The sequence below is a fragment of the Zootoca vivipara genome, chromosome 10 (assembly GCF_965207765.1).
Source record: "Zootoca vivipara chromosome 10, rZooViv2.hap1.1, whole genome shotgun sequence".
NCBI lineage: Eukaryota > Metazoa > Chordata > Lepidosauria > Squamata > Lacertidae > Zootoca > Zootoca vivipara.
In genome coordinates, this window is record NC_142593.1 from 46675173 (window position 1) to 46692683 (window position 17511).

General features: G+C 42.9%; 1 protein-coding gene across 4 annotated transcripts in view; it reads left to right on the forward strand.

Annotated features, from left to right (window-relative positions):
• The window catches only part of PRLR (prolactin receptor), a 109217-nt gene extending 99463 nt beyond the window's left edge, over positions 1 to 9754 (forward strand). For all 4 annotated transcript variants that reach the window (XM_088652639.1, XM_035100528.3, XM_035100529.3 and 1 more), the window contains exons 5-12: positions 1156 to 1297; positions 2022 to 2151; positions 2293 to 2462; positions 3316 to 3482; positions 5202 to 5343; positions 7012 to 7111; positions 7944 to 8013; positions 8308 to 9754. In XM_088652639.1, coding sequence (XP_088508765.1) covers positions 1156 to 1297; positions 2022 to 2151; positions 2293 to 2462; positions 3316 to 3482; positions 5202 to 5343; positions 7012 to 7111; positions 7944 to 8013; positions 8308 to 9324 — 1938 coding nt within the window. In that variant the 3' untranslated portion in view covers positions 9325 to 9754. The remainder of the gene's footprint in view (positions 1 to 1155; positions 1298 to 2021; positions 2152 to 2292; positions 2463 to 3315; positions 3483 to 5201; positions 5344 to 7011; positions 7112 to 7943; positions 8014 to 8307) is intronic.
• Positions 9755 to 17511: the final 7757 nt, after the last annotated feature.

Here is a 17511-nt window from a genome sequence, read left to right on the forward strand (position 1 = left end):
TTTTGGACATCTTTGATCCAAACTCTCCAGACATACCATTTGTTGTGCTATAGCTCCCCCTCCCAACAGATTTTGAGGGGGGCAAAGAAACCTCGGCCCCATAGAGCTGGCACCCCTGATCTGACTGTGTATATATGACAGTCTGACTGTGTGCTTGTGTATACAGGTGAAACTCGGAAAATTAGAATATCTTCGAAAAGTATGTTTATTTCAGTAATGCAACTTAAAAGGTGAAACAAATAAATGAGATAGATGCATGACATGCAAAGCAAGATATGTCAAGCCTTTATTTGTTGTAATTGTAATTATTTGTTGTTAGGTGGGTCAATTATAAATGAAATGTAATTAATGAAATGTAATAGCGATGTTTATTTTTGTATTATTGTTTTTGTTTTATTACTGTGGAATTTCCAAAAGAAAGCATTTGTAAAAATTAAAATAATAATAATAATAAGTTGCATTACTGAAATACAGTCATACCTCGGTTTAAGTACGCCTCCGTTTGAGTATTTTCAGTTTAAGTACTCCGCAGACCTGTCTGGAACGGATTAATCCACTTTCCATTACTTTCAATGGGAAAGTTCACTTCAGGTTAAGTACGCTTCAGGTTAAGTACGGACTTCCAGAACCAATTACACTCATACCTCGGGTTAAGTACGCTTCAGGTTGAGTACTCCGCGGACCCGTCTGGAACAGATTAATCAATTTTCCATGACTTTCAATGGGAAAGTTCACTTCAGTTTAAGTATGCTTCAGTTTAAGTACTCCACGGACCGTCTGGAACAGATTAATCCACTTTCTATTACTTTCAATGGGAAAGTTCGCTTCAGGTTAAGTACGCTTCAGGTTAAGTACAGACTTCTGGAACCAGTTGTGTTTGTAAACCGAGGTACCACTGTAAATGCACTTTTCGACGATATTCTAATTTTCCGAGTTTCACCTGTATAACAGCTTTCCTGTATTCTGTGTTCCAACCTGGCCTGGTGTAAGGTAGCTTCTCGGTGTTCCTAGGATATGTATTTGCAAATGGATCTGTGTGATTGCAACTAGGATTCTGTTTCCAGGATGGATAAAATAAAGGAAATAAATCAGGTGTTCTTGCCAATGCTACACTCTACAATTCTCTTAGTTTCCCTTGTCTTTACTGCTTCCCAGACTCGTTTTGTTGGAGAGCAAACACAGTATGAAATATCCCAGGTGCACCCAGCAGTGAAATATACTTTTCAGGTTCGCTGTATAACAGAGCATAGTGAAAGGAGCGAATGGAGCCCAGAAACTTACCTCCAGCTCCCCAGTGGTGAGTCAATCATTCATCATTTTTTTCTGTTTTGAAAGGCCAAATAAGTTAGTACCGTAAGAACATAAGAACTCCTCTCCTGGATCAGGACAATGGCTCATCTAGTCCTGTTCTCACAGTCGCCAACCAGATGCCCATTGTGAGAAGCTTGCAAATCATAGAATCATAGAGTTGGAAGAGACCACAAGGGTCATCCAGTCCAACCCCCTGCCAAGCAGGAAACACCATCAAAGCATTCTTGACATATGCCTGTCAAGCCTCTGCTTAAATACCTCCAAAGAAGGAGACTCCACCACACTCCTTGGTAGCAAATTCCACTGCCGAACAGCTCTTACTGTCAGGAAGTTCTTCCTAATGTTTAGGTGGAATCTTCTTTCTTGTAGTTTGAATCCATTGCTCAATGAGGGCTTGAGAGCAACAACTCTCTCCCTGCTTGCAGTTAGCATGGCAAAGGAGCAGATTTCGACTAAGCATTAGGCAACTTCCTAATGGTAACAGCTGGCAGACAGTGAAACAGACTGCCTTAGGAGATGGTGGGCTCTCCATCATCGCAAGTTTTGAAGCAGATTCTGGACATCCATATCTCGGGGTTTCCCTAGTTGCATCCTGCTTTGTAGGTCCTGAATTGTGCAGGACGTTGGACCGAATGACCTCTGCGATCCCTTCCACCTTTGTGACTCTGACCCTATTGGCCCAAAGGACTTGCCTATCTCTTTCTTTCCAGGCCAACCTCCAGGGAAGCCAGAGTTAATAAGATGTCGCTCACCTGAGAAAGAAACCTTTACTTGCTGGTGGAAGCCCAGTTCCGATGGAGGTCTGCCGAGCAATTACACTCTGTTCTATAACAAGGAAGGGTAAGGCATTACACATGGCTTTACTGTTGTCTCAATCTGCATCTCTGAAAGAAGGTGGGTTCTTTTCTAAGTGATGTGTAATGAGAATGTTGTGTTTGTATTACCTTCTCAATCTTTCCTGCCAACCATTGTGTTTTTCAGAGACAGGGCATACTACGAATGCCCGGACTACATAACAGCGGGCCCCAACTCCTGTCATTTTGATAAAAAACATACTTCGCTTTGGATGACATACAATTTTACCATTACAGTGACTAATGAGATGGGCAGTATTTCATCTCAGCCTTATTATGTGGATGTGGCTAATATAGGTATGTGGTGTAAGCATAAGTGTCCAAGGCAGGGGGGGGGGGGAATCCCATCAGTCCTAAGAGTTGTAACCCAGAATTCTATATGCATCTTATATACCATCAGCTAAATATGATCAGTCATGTGTCTTGATAAGGGATAGGGGAGAATATTTGTTTGCATTTTAATGAGAAACTATCCAGTTTGCACTTCACAAACTGGAAGGCAAATTGAAACGCACGGCTATCCTTTGAAATTTGCACTTCTCTGAATTTTGCAATGCATTTCTCTGACAAAGCAAAAGTGCATATACTAAGCAAAAGTGAGCATATACCTATTGAGTAAATAAAATGCATATGCTAGTGAAAATAGTATACAAAAATGCATTATATTAAGGCAAACTGCTTGCAAAAATGTGTGCATTAGCCAGAACTGCATACAAAAAATGTATTTATTAGGAGAAATTCACACCAAAATTCTGATGAAAGTTTATGAAGATAAAAAGAAAGAAAGCTGCTCTTGATGTGAGGTATTTGAAGTGTGCCTCTGTTTCTATCTATAAAGAAGGGCATGGATTTAATAAATAATCATATTCTCTTTTTTTGTACCAAGACCTTTTAAAACAAACTCTAGGCCTTCACTGTTCTAATGACATTTTAAACAAAACTTAAACTCTCATTAAGTGTGCTTTTAAACTGAGCTTTCTCCGCTAGTGGGAAATTTTTACATTGTTGCTTTTTGCTGTTTAAAGTTCTTGTATTTTAAAATATTGTGTTGTGATTATATCTGGTGTGTAACCCTCCTTAGAAGATTGGATTGATGGCCCTCTATATACATTTGATCAATAAATATTCTCTGATCCTTCTTTTTTTCCAGTTCAGCCAGACCCTCCTGAAAATCTCTCCCTGGAATTTGAGAAAAAAGTATATGGAAAATATCTGTTGTTGAACTGGTCTCCACCTTCGCTGGGTGACATCAGATCTGGTTGGCTAACCCTAGAATATGAGTTACATATAAAGCCTGAAGGGGGACAAGAATGGGAGGTGAGAATGGTGAAAGCTCTTGAGCCACTTCCAGATGGGGATGTGTAGATTTGCCAGTTTCAGCCCTCTCGGCTGGGAAAATAGCTTCTCATTTTCCCAATTCTAAACCCATTTCTCCACATTTCTGCAGCCATTTTCAATCGATAATCCTCATTAACATCCACCAGCATTTTAATGTGAATTTATCCCAATAAACACATTTTTGTCAGCAGCTTCAGCTAACATACACACAGTTCTGCAAGCCTTTTCTATGTAAAATGATGCACTCTTATATGCTGCTTTCAATAACATGTTTATTTTTACCCACACTTCCCGTTAATATATGCATTTGCGTGGACAGGAGGAGTTCCCCCAACCCCAGGCGACCCCCGAGCGGAATAATAATAATGCATTTTTATTTATACCCCGCCCTCCCCAGCCAAAGCCGGGCTCAGAGCAGCTAACACGAAATATAAAACAACTGGTTAAAATACAACTTAAGACAATGACACAAGACAATGTGCTATGGGATTAATATTGGCCACAACTTTATTAAGTTTCAGATGTAGGGAGACCTTGGCTCAGGCATTGGCTGTTTATCCGACCCAGTTCCCAGCCGGGGATCTGGAAGACATCAGGGTTATCCAGAATGTGTGGGGATTGGGGTGGCTCTGGAGAACATATGTTCAAGCAGAGAGAGCCCGCCCCCCATTTTGCCGCCATTGGAGGAGAGAGCAATGACAACCTCTCGGCGTATGGCCAATGCCTCCCCTCAATACCCCTTTAACGGGGAACCCTGGGATCACCGCTGCAAAGGGGGCGTGGGTCACCGCTTCATCCCCCCCCCATTTAGGAAGATAGACTAAAGGCCTGAAACTGCCAAAGTTTGTGACGTTTTGCTACAGGAAAGGCAAACCTGCCAATGCAGGAAAATTCCTTTCCGGCCCTTCAAGAGCGATCATGACATAGCAGCGCCTGCGTACCTGTAGAGAAGAGGTTAACCTGTAAAAGAAGACTTAACTGAGGGAGGGGAGGGTGGGAGCCAACTGCTGCTTCACATGTAAGGTTCACCTTCTGTTGTAACCCTCCCCTTACCCTGACAATGCCTCCCCAGGTGGGATTGGGTGATTGGGTGAGGTAGGCGGAGACCTCCAGGTATCCAGCCTGGGGAGGATGCAGCCAGTCCAAACTACCAGGAGCCACACCGAGATCTGGGGGGGCTGCGCACGAACACTCAAAAGGTGCCCCCCATTTGATGTGGGGAGCGGTCATTTTGTAAACATTGGTTGGAAGACTGCATCACAAAATTCAGATTAGTGTACACTTCAAAGGATAGTTGAGTTTCAGCTCTCTTGGGGTTTCACAAAGTGTGGATTTGGCAGATATGCCTTTACATGTGAACTGAATTGGGTGTTGCCCCCACCCCTATTTTCTGACAACCTGTTTAATGAGCACACACCCTGGTTTGTTTACAGAGAGGTGTACAACATTGTGCCCAAGCAATTTTTCTCCAACACTTTCCATTGCATTTTCCTTATCACACACAGCCTAATTGGGGGAAGAATTGAAGGTATGTTGTGCAAGAATGTCAAATCAACTTTAATTGTGCAACCAGTTAATCCCATCTGAAAATAGTGGCTGCCTGGAAGCATCTTTGGTAGTAGCCAAATGCTCTGTGTTTCAGAAACAGTACCTGAGAAAACAGGGTCACGGATATCTGTGTTCTTCTTATCTTTCCAGAAAATATTTGTTGGTCAGAGAACAACATATAAGATGTTCAGTGTAAATCCAGGAGAAAAGTATGTTGCCAAAGTTCGCTGCAGATCAGATCATGGAACGTGGAGCGACTGGAGCCCTGAAAGTTTTATTAAGCTCCGAAAAGGTGAGGACAACTGCTGGGGGGGGGTGTTGACCTTTCGTTAATTAACCCCAGTCATATGAAAGTGCTAGAAAGCCTAGATGAGGAGTTTGTTATTCATGTCCTGCTTTTCTATTTAGAATAAAAATAAAATCCCACATCACAAAAGAAAACACAGTTCAATGATAACAGCAACATAATGAAACAAGGATAGGGCTGGCATGTGATGAAGCTGGGGCTAGACTCATGCATCTTACAAAACATTGTCTGGTGGTCTGCTTTGGGAAATCTGGGCAAGTTCAGCTGACAACTTGGTAAAGATATTAGCTGTGTGAGTTCCAGATTGCTAGAGGAGGGGGAGCCAAGTTGGTGTTTTCCAGAAGTTTTGGACTACAACTCCCATCGTGCCTGACCAGTAGCCATGTTGACTAGGGATAATAATAATAATAATAATAATAATAATAATAATAATAATATATTTATACCCCGCCCATCTGGCTGGGCTTCCCCGGCCACTCTGGGCGGCTTCCAACAAACATTAAAATACATCAAATATCACAGATTAAAAACTTCCCTAAACAGGGCTGCCTTTAGGTATTTTCTAAATGTCAGGTAGTTATTTATCTCTCTGATCTCTGATGGCCCTCTGCCTGGTTCCCTGTAGCTTTGCTTCTCGCAGTGAGGGAACCGCCAGAAGGCCCTCGGCGCTGGACCTCAGTGTCCAGGCAGAACAATGGGGGTGGAGACGGTCCTTCAGGCATACTGGGCCGTTTAGGGCTTTAAAGGTCAGCACCAACACTTTGAATTGTGCTCAGAAACGTACTGGGAGCCAGTGTAGGTCTTTCAAGACCAGTGTTATGTGGTCTTGGCGGCCACTCCCAGTCACTAGTCTAGCTGCCGCATTTTGGATTAGTTGTAGTTTCTGGATCACCTTCAAAGGTAGCCCCACATAGAGCGCATTGCAGTAATCCAAGCGAGAGATAACCAGAGCATGCACCACTCTGGCGAGGCAGTCCGCAGGCAGGTAGGGTCTCGGCCTGCGTACCAGATGGAGCTGATAGACAGCTGCCCTGGACACAGAATTGACCTGCGCCTCCATGGACAGCTGTGAGTCCAAAATGACTCCCAGGCTGCGCACACGGTCTTTCAGGGGCACAGTTATCCCATTTAGGACCATGGAGTCCTCCACACCTGCCCACCTCCTGTCCCCCACAAATAGTACTTCTGTCTTGTCAGGATTCAATCTCAATCTGTTAGCCGCCATCCATCCTCCAACCGCCTCCAGGCACTCACACAGGACCTTCACCAACTTCACTGGTTCTGATTTGAAAGAGATGGTAGGAATTGGCATTTGCAACATCTGTATCCATGTTGACTGCCCTTGAACTAAATCAAGTTGGCCGGATGCAAAAGAAGGCAAAGTTTCTGCACCTTTATTTGTGTAGAAAGGAGACTTTGTGCAGGTACAGCTTGTCATGTAAACTACGCCTGCTGAAACTCCCTGTTCTGAAATCTCACCACCGAGCTCACTGGGTGATTTTATGCCGATCACGGCATTGCAGGCTGATCTACCACCCAGGGTTGTTGTGGGAGTAAAATGGTAGAGAGATGCCACGTGCCCTGAGCTAATAATGTTTTGAAATGAACTCTTTAACTGCACAAATTTTAATCCCTTCTCATTTTCTCTCCTAGAGTTCAGACTGAAGGATATGCTTGTTTGGATCTTTGTGGCTTTTTTATCGTTTGTCATATGTTTGGTCATGATCTGGACACTGGCTTTGAAAAAAATTAAGTAAGTTGCTACTTCTGACATTGTAAGGTGGTGTATTAAAAAAAGAAAACAAGCAAAGTTGTTGCCACAGCATGGGGGGGAAGGGTTGGAAAGCCTTCTCCATACATTGTGGTCGCAGCTGTGATTCTTCTTCCATCTCCTCCACCAACTGCTATTTAATTTTTTAAAATAGCAGACATGATAAATGCAAACATACATTTAATATCCAGTTGGGGTTATGCATAGTGGAACTCTGAAGCTTGCTGCCAGTGCTCTATTCTGACAATCCACAAACACAAAAAAAACAAGTTTCCGGGTGTATAATTCATCTTCACTCAAGAGATCTTAAAGGTAAAGGTAAAGGGACCCCTGACCATTAGGTCCAGTCGTGACCGACTCTGGGGTTGCGCGCTCATCTCGCATTATTGGCCGAGGGAGCCGGCGTATAGCTTCCAGGTCATGTGGCCAGCATGACAAAGCCGCTTCTGGCAAACCAGAGCAGCACACGGAAACGCCGTTTACCTTCCCACTGTAGCGATTCCTATTTATCTACTTGCATTTTGACGTGCTTTTGAACTGCTAGGTTGGCAGGAGCTGGGACCAAGCAACGGGAGCTCACCCCGTCAAACCGCCGACCTTCTGATCGGCAAGCCCTAGGCTCAGTGGTTTAACCACAGCGCCACCTGGGTGCCGCCTGAGATCTTTCAGACAAGTAAAATCAATTTATTGGAACACCAGCAGGCAGGGTTTTCTGTATGCTCAAATCTATCAGAAGAAAACAAAACCAAGTACAAAACCAAATGATTTCCTTCACTTCTTTATTCCAACCCCTTCCCTCTTTCTTGTTTTTCAGCATGGTGGCTTGCCTTCTGCCACCAGTACCAGGACCAAAGATAAAAGGCTTTGACACCCAGCTACTAGAAGTAAGTGTTTGGGCACTTAGAGAAGTTTTGCACTTTTTTTTTTTACTGTCTTGCATTTTCTTAGAGGGGGTAAAAGAAAACACCTCATTGGAAGCCTTTAACAGCTTTAACCTGTTAACACTTCTGCTGATGCTAATCTGCTTGAATTCAGATCAAAGCATACATGGCTCTTGCCAAGTGCTCTGCACCACATCTATCTCCTTTGCATTTTCAGACATAATCAGGTACATAATGCAAATATTATAGTTACCCTTGGCGTAATACCATTTCCCCCTGTATGTTTCTTCACACCAGGCAGGGAAAACGGAAGAATTGCTGAGTGCTCTTGGTTGCCAGGGATTCCCTCCAACACCGGGCTATGAAGACCTGCTGGTAGAATTTTTGGAGATAGATGACAGTGAAGACCAGCAGCTCATGCCAAGCACCGAAAAGAGCCACCCCAATAAAAATGTGAAGTTGGTGCACCAGGAAACAGACAGCGACTCGGGAAGGGGAAGCTGCGAGAGCCCTTCTCTGTTGGCAGAGAAGCGCAAGGAAGCCCAAAAGCCGCTCTTGGAATTGAAAATACCAGATACCTATGGGGTGCAAAATGCTCATAGAAACAGCATGCAGGAGTCACCAAAAGGGGGCGCTGAAGGTCAGCTCCCCTGGATTAACAGTGGTGAACCTAGGCCATCCACATGGTGTGGAGGTCAGCTCCCTAACTGCCAGACTTCTAAATGTCCCTACCATGACACAGTGGATGTATGTAAAAGGGCAGTCAGTGCCATGAATATAAACAGGAAGGGGAGTGAGGAAGGAAAGTGTTGTTCGCAATATCCTGAACTCATTGAGACTCTTGGTGAAAGAAAACCAGCCAACTTGGAGAAAGCAGCAGATCTACTCTCAAATGCTCAGCACGGCCAAGTGGGGTTGTGGCTACTCCCACCAGAAAGGCCGCCATTCCTGTCTACAAAACCCACAGATTACGTGGAAGTTCACAAAGTCAACCAAGACGGAGCTCTGGCTGTACTACCAAAGCAGAAAGAAACTGTAGGCAAAAAGGAAAGGCCTTTTGTCCCTGGGGATGCGAATGAATACACCAAGGTTTCGACAGTCGTATCCAACCATATTCTGGTGTTGTTGCCAGATCCCAAAGCGGAGGCGTTGCCTTCCTTTCAGGAGCCACTGAAAGAGCTTGCCCAGAGTTGTCAGCAGAGCCAAGCAGAGTTAAATTTCAGCTATTGTCTCACAGCTCCAAGCAGCTGCAAAGTACAGACTAGTGGACTAGACTACATGGATCCCAATAATTTTATGTGCCCCTTTAACTGAAAGGTTAGCCATCCTTCTACAGGTAACAACACTACAAGTAAAATTAAGTGTTGGCACAAAACTGCTCACATGTCTGGTTTAGCTCAGTGGTAGCTCATGCCTTCTTTTGCTTTATGGCCAGTCACTTAAGAACATGCTGGTTGCTGGTTCCAAATCAGTTTTTTCCCTACCTGTGATTTTTACAGTTATTTTTGTGAAGAGTGATTTACAGAAAAGTAAAAGTTTGTGGCATAATTTTGAAAACACAAGCATCCATTTCTGGTAATCCATTCTAAAAAAACAGGGAGGGATTTGTGTGTTGATGTTACACAAGCAATCCTGAGATCATAAATGTTGTCCAAAAAATTGTATTGGTAACTATTGAACAACACCAGTAGTGTCCAACTTGTTTTTGGCAACTGTGTGTCACACAATGCAAGTACAATATATGAGACGGTGTCTGCTGCGGTGTGTGAACTACAGTGTGAACAACCCATCATACCTAATTTGCGTATAGGTCCTCGAGTTTGTTGAGCCAGTGGTGGGGAAGCGAGGCTGGAGTCTGGCTCAGGAGAGAGTGCCAGTGATTTGTGGGGAACTGCGCTGGACAAGAGGCAAGAGTTGGAGACAGGGAAAGCTTCAGGTGGAGCACACGATGGGTTGGAAGGAGAGGAGAAAGAGGCAGGTCGGGCAATTGAGAGGCCAGGCGCTTCCCCACCACTGTCTCCCAGACCCAGGAGAGGACTGAAGAGGGATGAGCAGAGGATAGGCATAGTCTATGGCTGCATGCATGCAGCCTTTGGGGGGAAAGTACATAAATAGGTGGAGGTGGAGTGGTCCCCTGTTGCTGCAACTTCTCCGTAGACCATGGACTGGGAACAGCTGCCTGGATACTAAATTGGTGGTGGTGGTGGTAGTGGGGTATTCAGAGCCATAGAAATGACTGTGTTATGTTTGACGTCATAGAGTTAACTAGCGGCTATGTGCATTTCCTTGATTGGGGAGTGCCCTGAACAGAACAGGCAGCAGAAATGGGCAGGCCTCACTCTGTGCCATAGCTAAGCCCAGGAGCATTCCTGTCCAGACTGCCTCAGGCCCCTACAGTCTGTGCTGCTTCTGGCATCTATGCTGAAGCTGGCTCCAGCTTTGAGGGAGTCCTCATCATGGAGGTTGCTGGTGGGCCTTTGCAGGTGTATGTCCAGGGGGGGGGCTCCGTTCCTCCTCTTTATTTCCACCAGACACAAAGAGTGTGCAAGGCCCACAAGGAGGAGGCCGTGTTGCACCAATGAGTATCAAACAGCACCATTGTCATCACGCACAGAGCAACATAGCAATGCTGGGCCTGATCTGTGCCATAGGCTGGCCAGCTGAAAATGACATGCTTTGCTGTTGCCTGAGGAAAACTAGCCAAATATATCAAATTCAATGAAAAGTAACCCAAATGAAAAACTTAATGGATTGCATTATTATTCCATTTTTGGCACTAGCAAAGAATCAATCAATCAAAATTATTTCATGTTCTGCAATGTATTTTAAATAAGTTTTAAAGGCTAGTACAGTTTTTATAATATATTTTTCTTTGCCCTTTCTTTCTCTTTCTTTTAAAAACCCACTTTTCTGGATGTTAAAAATCTATCTATCTATCTATCATCTATCTATCTATCTATCTATCTATCTATCTATCTATCTATCTATGAGAGATCTAATATATTGAAGGTATTAGCCACTTTTTAACACGTTTTTCTGCTTTTAGTGCAGCAGTTGGGAATCTGTGGTTCTCTGGATATTGCCAAACTCTTGATTCCCATCAGCCCCTACCAGCACGGCCAATGGTCAAGGATGACATGAGTCCAACAACTTCTGGAGGGCCGCTGGCTTCCCACTCCTCTTTTACCGTGATGAATTATTTGCTGTGCGGGTTCCTCAAAGTTTAAAAGAAACTCCATTAGCACCAGTAGCATTACTTACAAGTATTCCAACATTTAGGGGAGAGGAGAAATCTAAACAAATCATAGCATCGTAGAAACATAGAATTGTAAAGTTGGAAGGGACCCTGAGAATCATGTAGCCCAATCCCATGCAATGCAGGAATCTCAACTAAAGCATCCATAACAGGTGGTTACCCAACCTCTTCTTAAAAACCTGCAAGGAAGGAGAGCCTGTTCCACTGTCAAACACTTCTTGATGTTCTTCCTGATGTTTAGTTGGAATCTCCTTTCTTGTAACTTGAATCCATTGGTTTGGGTCCTACCCTCCAGAGCAGCACAAAACAAGCTTGCTCCATCTTCTGTGAGACAGACCTTGAGATATTTGAAGACGGCTATCAAATCTCCTCTCTGTCTTTACATGGACTACCACCAAGCCAGCTATCTCCACCTTATATTTGTGTAGCTGGTTCTTCCTGCCTAAGTGTACATTTGTCCACTTAATTTGTCAATTTGTAATTCATCTCAGTTTGGTGTCATCTGAAAATTTGATGAACATCCCCACAATACCTTCATCCAAGTATTTTTTTTAAGTAGACCATGTTAAGACTTGCAATTCACTAAAGGTCCTGTTGAAATAGACAAATTTATTCAATATGGCACATAAAGGTTTAGCAAACAGGTACCTCCCTTTGAACTACACATTTTATATAAATAAAATATCTACTTTAGTTTTGCACTGTTGCTGAGTGTTGCATTTGTGCTTTTTACATTTTTAATAAGGCAGGCAGTTAATTTATATAACTAGCAGAAACTTTTAAGAGGCCCTGCACAAATATTTCTATGTAATTTTCTGGATTAAAAGATACTGTAATAATCTTTGGAGTTAATGATATGCTCTGGTGACTGGGGGCACACACACCTCCAATTTTTTGGAGTATGCTATTTGTGGTGAGATATGATGTTCAATGAATATTTTTGACACTTTATTTATATATCAAATCTGCACCCCCAGCAGACTGGTATTGAAGTAGCAAATTCTGTCCTAACTTTGTTAATGTGCTTTTGTGTAACTTTGTTAAAGCTACACATGCTTCGTTTTGTTGTCGTTCATACATGTAATGACCGTTGGTTAAAACTCCATCAGCAGCTTTTTCTATGGTGATTTCTAAACTATTCTGTAGAAACAGTTCACGTTGATACAGTTTAAGTCACTTATTTTGGCTGCAACTCTAAGCACATTTATTGATAAGTGAGTCCCATGGAACTCAGCAGGGACGTATTTCTACCTAGTAAATGTGGCTGCGGGTGCTGATTATTTTGTTGAGTTGAAATAACGTGAATGTTGTGGAGGAAAACCAAAGTAACCTAAACCAGCTAAACGAATTTCTGCTGAAAAGCCATAAAGTTGTGTTACAATCAAGACAGTTGAAAGCACAAGGTCCCCCCCCCCCTTTTACAGGCAAATCATACTATCTCAGGTTTCCATTTCCCACTAAGAGAGAGAAGGAGAAAGACAGTGATATGTCAAATTGCCAATTACTGTATTTTAAAAGGAGCAAATTGAGCCCTTCACAATCACTTTGCTGTTTAAGGCGGATGGTTTATTAAATAGTTTGTTGCGCATCCATGACAAGCTTGTATACGTATGTAGCACTCTTCAGACATTATTTGTGCATTCCCAACATGCATACATTTATTAATGTAACTTGAAACTCTGGAACTCTGCTTTTTCAAACCTGAATCCATTATTTGTGTGCGCGCACATTAATTGAGCAATGGTTTTAGCTCCACAATTGGCTGTGGCAGCGGCATAGCTAGCCGCCTGGCTGCCTGGGGCGGCAAACTCGAAGGCACCCCACCGCATGTGCGCATTGTGACGCACGACGTATGCGTGCACAGGAGGCATACGACGTAGCGATGCGGCAAACCCCGTGAGCAAGCCGCGGAGTGAGGCAGTTTCACTTGCATTAGGGCTTCTCCTCGATGGCAGTGGGCGCCGGAGGTGGTCAGCCCCGTCCAGCCTGCTACCCCCCACGCAGACTGTCGCCGGGGCGGCGCACCCCCCTGCACCCCCATTACTACACCACTGGGCTGTGGTATGCAGATAATGTCTCAAGTTGGGGGCTGGCAAGTGACATTGCTAATGGTGGTTAATCTGGTGGTGCTGAGCTGTGTACAAATGAAACTAGTCCACGACAGGGTTACCAGCCAGCTGATATTTTATTGGTGCAAGATTGCATCAGAGGAGAATCCATATTATTTCTTGCTTCACGTGACCCAACACGACCTACCAGATTGCACCTGTAACGCAAGCAGGTTTCTCATTGCCTCCACCACTCAGCTGCTTCAGGCCTATCAAGGTCTGTCCAGGGTCCATCCTTTGCTTGCCAACCAAATTTTGCCAAGGCTTTGATTCCTTGACCCCATCCAAGGGGCGGGAGAACCCTATGGGAAATGTTTTTTTTAATTAAAAAAATTGGCACATTTGTTTGAAGTGTTTGGAGCAAGATCCTATATGCAAAACAATAAGAAGGCAAAGAAAAGAAATGAAAGATTAATCTCCTCTCATGGGCATGCAGGGTTAGACTCTTGGTCACAGAAATAATGACAGCAATTTTTTTTATTATTTGCACCCCGCCCATCTGACTGGGTTGCCAGAAAACAAAATGCTTGCTTCATAGTGTGCAAAAGGGGTGTCCTCTCTCTCCCCAGGTTCTGATGCTGCTAAACTAACAGTTTTCAACATGTGAGACTGAAATCAGAGTACCAGAATCAGATTGAGCAGGTCTGTATAGCTTGGATCAGCATTTCTCAACCGTTGTTCCGCGGCACACTAGTGTGCCGCGAGACGCTGGCTGGTGTGTCGCGACGTGCGGCGACGAGAAGGGCGATTTGCATTGTCACGTGCCTGGCGGCCGCCAATATTCAGCACTAACCCGCCGGAAAGCAATATTTCTCCTCCTCTTTCCCAAAGCTCAGTGCAAACGAGCCTGGCAGCCGCCAATACGCAACGCTAACCCGCCGGAAAGCAATATTTGGCAAGTGTTTCTTACAGTCATAATTATAATATAGGGCAGCACAGAGTTAAATTTTTTAACCTTTTTAATGGTGGTGTGCCTCGTGATTTTTTTCACGGAACAAGTGTGCCGTGGCCCAAAAAAGGTTGAGAAACACTGGCTTGGATGACCCACCAAATCAAAAACAGCTTAAATCACACAAATTGTGTATAGTGGGCTGCCAGGCAATTCTCTCGTTTTTGCATTCTGATGCTGGCAGCAAAACCAGCAGCTTTATTGAGGCCACTGTAAGGCAGCCTTAGGTGTCTTGCATGTGCTGCTTTGGGCTTGGTGGGTCACAGCTTGTATAGCCCAGGTTGGTATTGCTTAGTTGTTGCAGGTGATCCTTTCCCCCAAATAATTGGATTGCTACTCAGTTGTTGAAGGGTAGCAGGGCACAAGAAGGGGACAACAGAGGACGAGATGGTCGGACAGTGTTCTTGGAGCTATGAACATGAGTCTGACCAAACTGCAGGAGGCAGTGGAAGACAGGAGTGCCTGGCGTGCTCTGGTCCATGGGGTCACGAAGAGTCGGACAAGACTAAACGACTAAACAACAACAAAGCAGCACATTCTTTTTAGGTTCAAGGCTGTGTTTTCTGTTGTGGGAAAATTGCATTTTCCCACCACTCAGGAAATTGCATTTTCCCATCCCTCGATATTTTGTTAACCTTGTGGCTTTTAATTCAACTCTTAGTAGTAAACGGAAAGCCATGAGTGGGTCCTAACCTTACAGATTTCTGGACAGGCATTCTTATTATTGATGCTTTGTTTTCTCCTCCCCCATCTTGGAGTAAAGCCTTCAAATCTTTTTTGATGCTTTCTATATTGCTAAGAGATGTCTAGTGATACACATCTGGGACCTGACCGCATGCCTTGCAGCCTTTTATTCTTGCTCACTTTCACATTTAAATTGCAGCTGTATTTTATTAAATGCTACTTCTAGATGAAGTGAGTAGTAAATATTACGGATGAATGCTAAAGATCTACATTTTCCTTGATTTTTCTTTTTTCTTTTTTGTAGCTCACAAAGATCTCTAGATGGTTTCTTAAACTATAGTTTAAAAGTCACATTTATAAATCCATTTAAATGTACTGAATTATGCACACTCTTGCCCGCTTCTTCATTTGGAGAAGTCTGACCGTGTCTGGCCAAACCTACGCATCACTAGCCTGCTCAGTTTTACAATGGCTAGTCTAGTGGAGGCATTTTAATTAATCTAGTATTTGCTTTCTATTTCACAGATCTAGAAATATTCCAGATCACATGTTAGTTTTCTTTTTGTGGATGACTTGAACCTCCCGTTTTATGGGCTAAAGAATAAACATAGGACAGTGGTATTTTTTAAAACCCTGCAATTAATATATTGTTGGCAGAACACTGGTACAAAACAAAATGCTCAGGAATCTTTTCTTGTTTGTTAAATGTGTTTGGAGGACAAATTGTTTAGCTGAATGTGAATGGGGAAGTTTGCTTCAATTAAGTTACTGTATTACAATAATGTCTACCACTGGTTTTGTTTTCATGATCAATATTGTTGCTGTGTCATGTACTTTTCTCTGATAAACTTGTCCATTGTTTCCACTGCTGTTCTCTTTCTGCTAGTTTTGATTTCTTTTCTGTATTAAACTGTTTCTTGAGCAAAAATGTGGAAGTGTTCGCCGCCCAACATAAATTAAGGATTTTTAAGGGAAATGGCCAAGATACTCAGATCTTGTGGCTTGTGCCTAAACTTTGGTTCTGTTCTTAAAACATTGCAAATCCTTAGTTCAATATGAAGCTTAGATTTCTGGGTAAAATCTGGGATGATGAAAAAGCAGTTCACTCTTTCTCAGTTAATTGCTAACAGCCACAACATTTATTGCACCTGCTGCATTAGCTGGGACCAGTGTCTCAAGGCCAAAGGTTTGAAAGTAACTTCTGCCTTCAAAATGGACAGGTGCTAACCTGGGTTTTGGGTCAGGCTTGAACCGGGATCTGGTGGCAGTGTTCAGCAGTCATAAACTAGAGCTTCTTTACAGGTACAACCTCCTAAGATTGTAAAGGGACACTATTTTCTATTTACTACTTACTATTTAGTTCAGCCTTCACCAACCTGGTTCAGATGTTTGGGACCACAACTCCCATTAACCCCAGCCTATACAAAACTTGAAGTCTAAAACATAATCATTTTGGTGAAGGCTGATTTAGCCTACTCACACAAGCACCCCCACCCTCTCCCAAATAAATCTATACAATCCAGACAACAATTACAGAACTGTTGAACCATTTCTTGAAGATTATGCATGGCCTGTTGGTCTTCCTCTAGAAGAGCCGCCAGTGCCATGTGCCCTTGTATGGTTTGGAATCCAGACTAGGAGAAGGGTTCAGCCAAGTCAGTGTTCTGGAATGACCAAAGAGAAAAGGAAGGGAGACACGGGAAAGGCAGCAGTTTTGAACTGAAGACGTAGGAGATCCGAGGTCTTCGTTCATGCCCTATATTCAAAAGTAGCATCTCTGCAGTTTCGTAACAGGTCACCTGGGCTTCCAGCAAAACACTCAGCTAGCTAGCTTATATTTTGGATTCAAGCACATATTGGAAATTGAGGTCCATGCAATCAAACTGGTTGAAAGTCCTAAGTTGCTGCTGTAACACAAGTAATCAACTTTTTAAAAAAAACAACCTCAGGTTTTTGTGGTTAGGTGATGGGGAAATGCATTGAAAAGTGTGGATTGAATTAATGATTTGCCAGGAAGAACGTTCCTCACAAACAAATCAGAACAAATGCTCAATAAAGAGCTGACATAGTCTTTTTTTATTATTATTAAAAATATCTTTATTTAATATCAAACATAAAATACAAAACAACAAAAGTAACATAAATAGCAAAATAACAGAAATAACATAAATCAACAAAATTAACACAACACAACACAAATAATAACTTATATAAACTCATATAAAATTATACAAATTTAAGGGATAACTTATAAAGAGAAATAAGAAAACAACAACAAAAAATAACCACAAACAAACATAAAACTAAAAAGACTTCCCAGCTATCCATATCAGTTCCCTGTCTACAAGTAACATCAATTATGCTTGTCTCTTATGTATCTAAATCCTTATTTCATATTTTAATTTTCCTCATATAGTCTAACCTCCGTGCAAGCTTTGTGCAACCAAATCTGGATGAATGCTCAATGAACAGGAAATCTGTAATGCATTGGCCTTCAGCAGGTG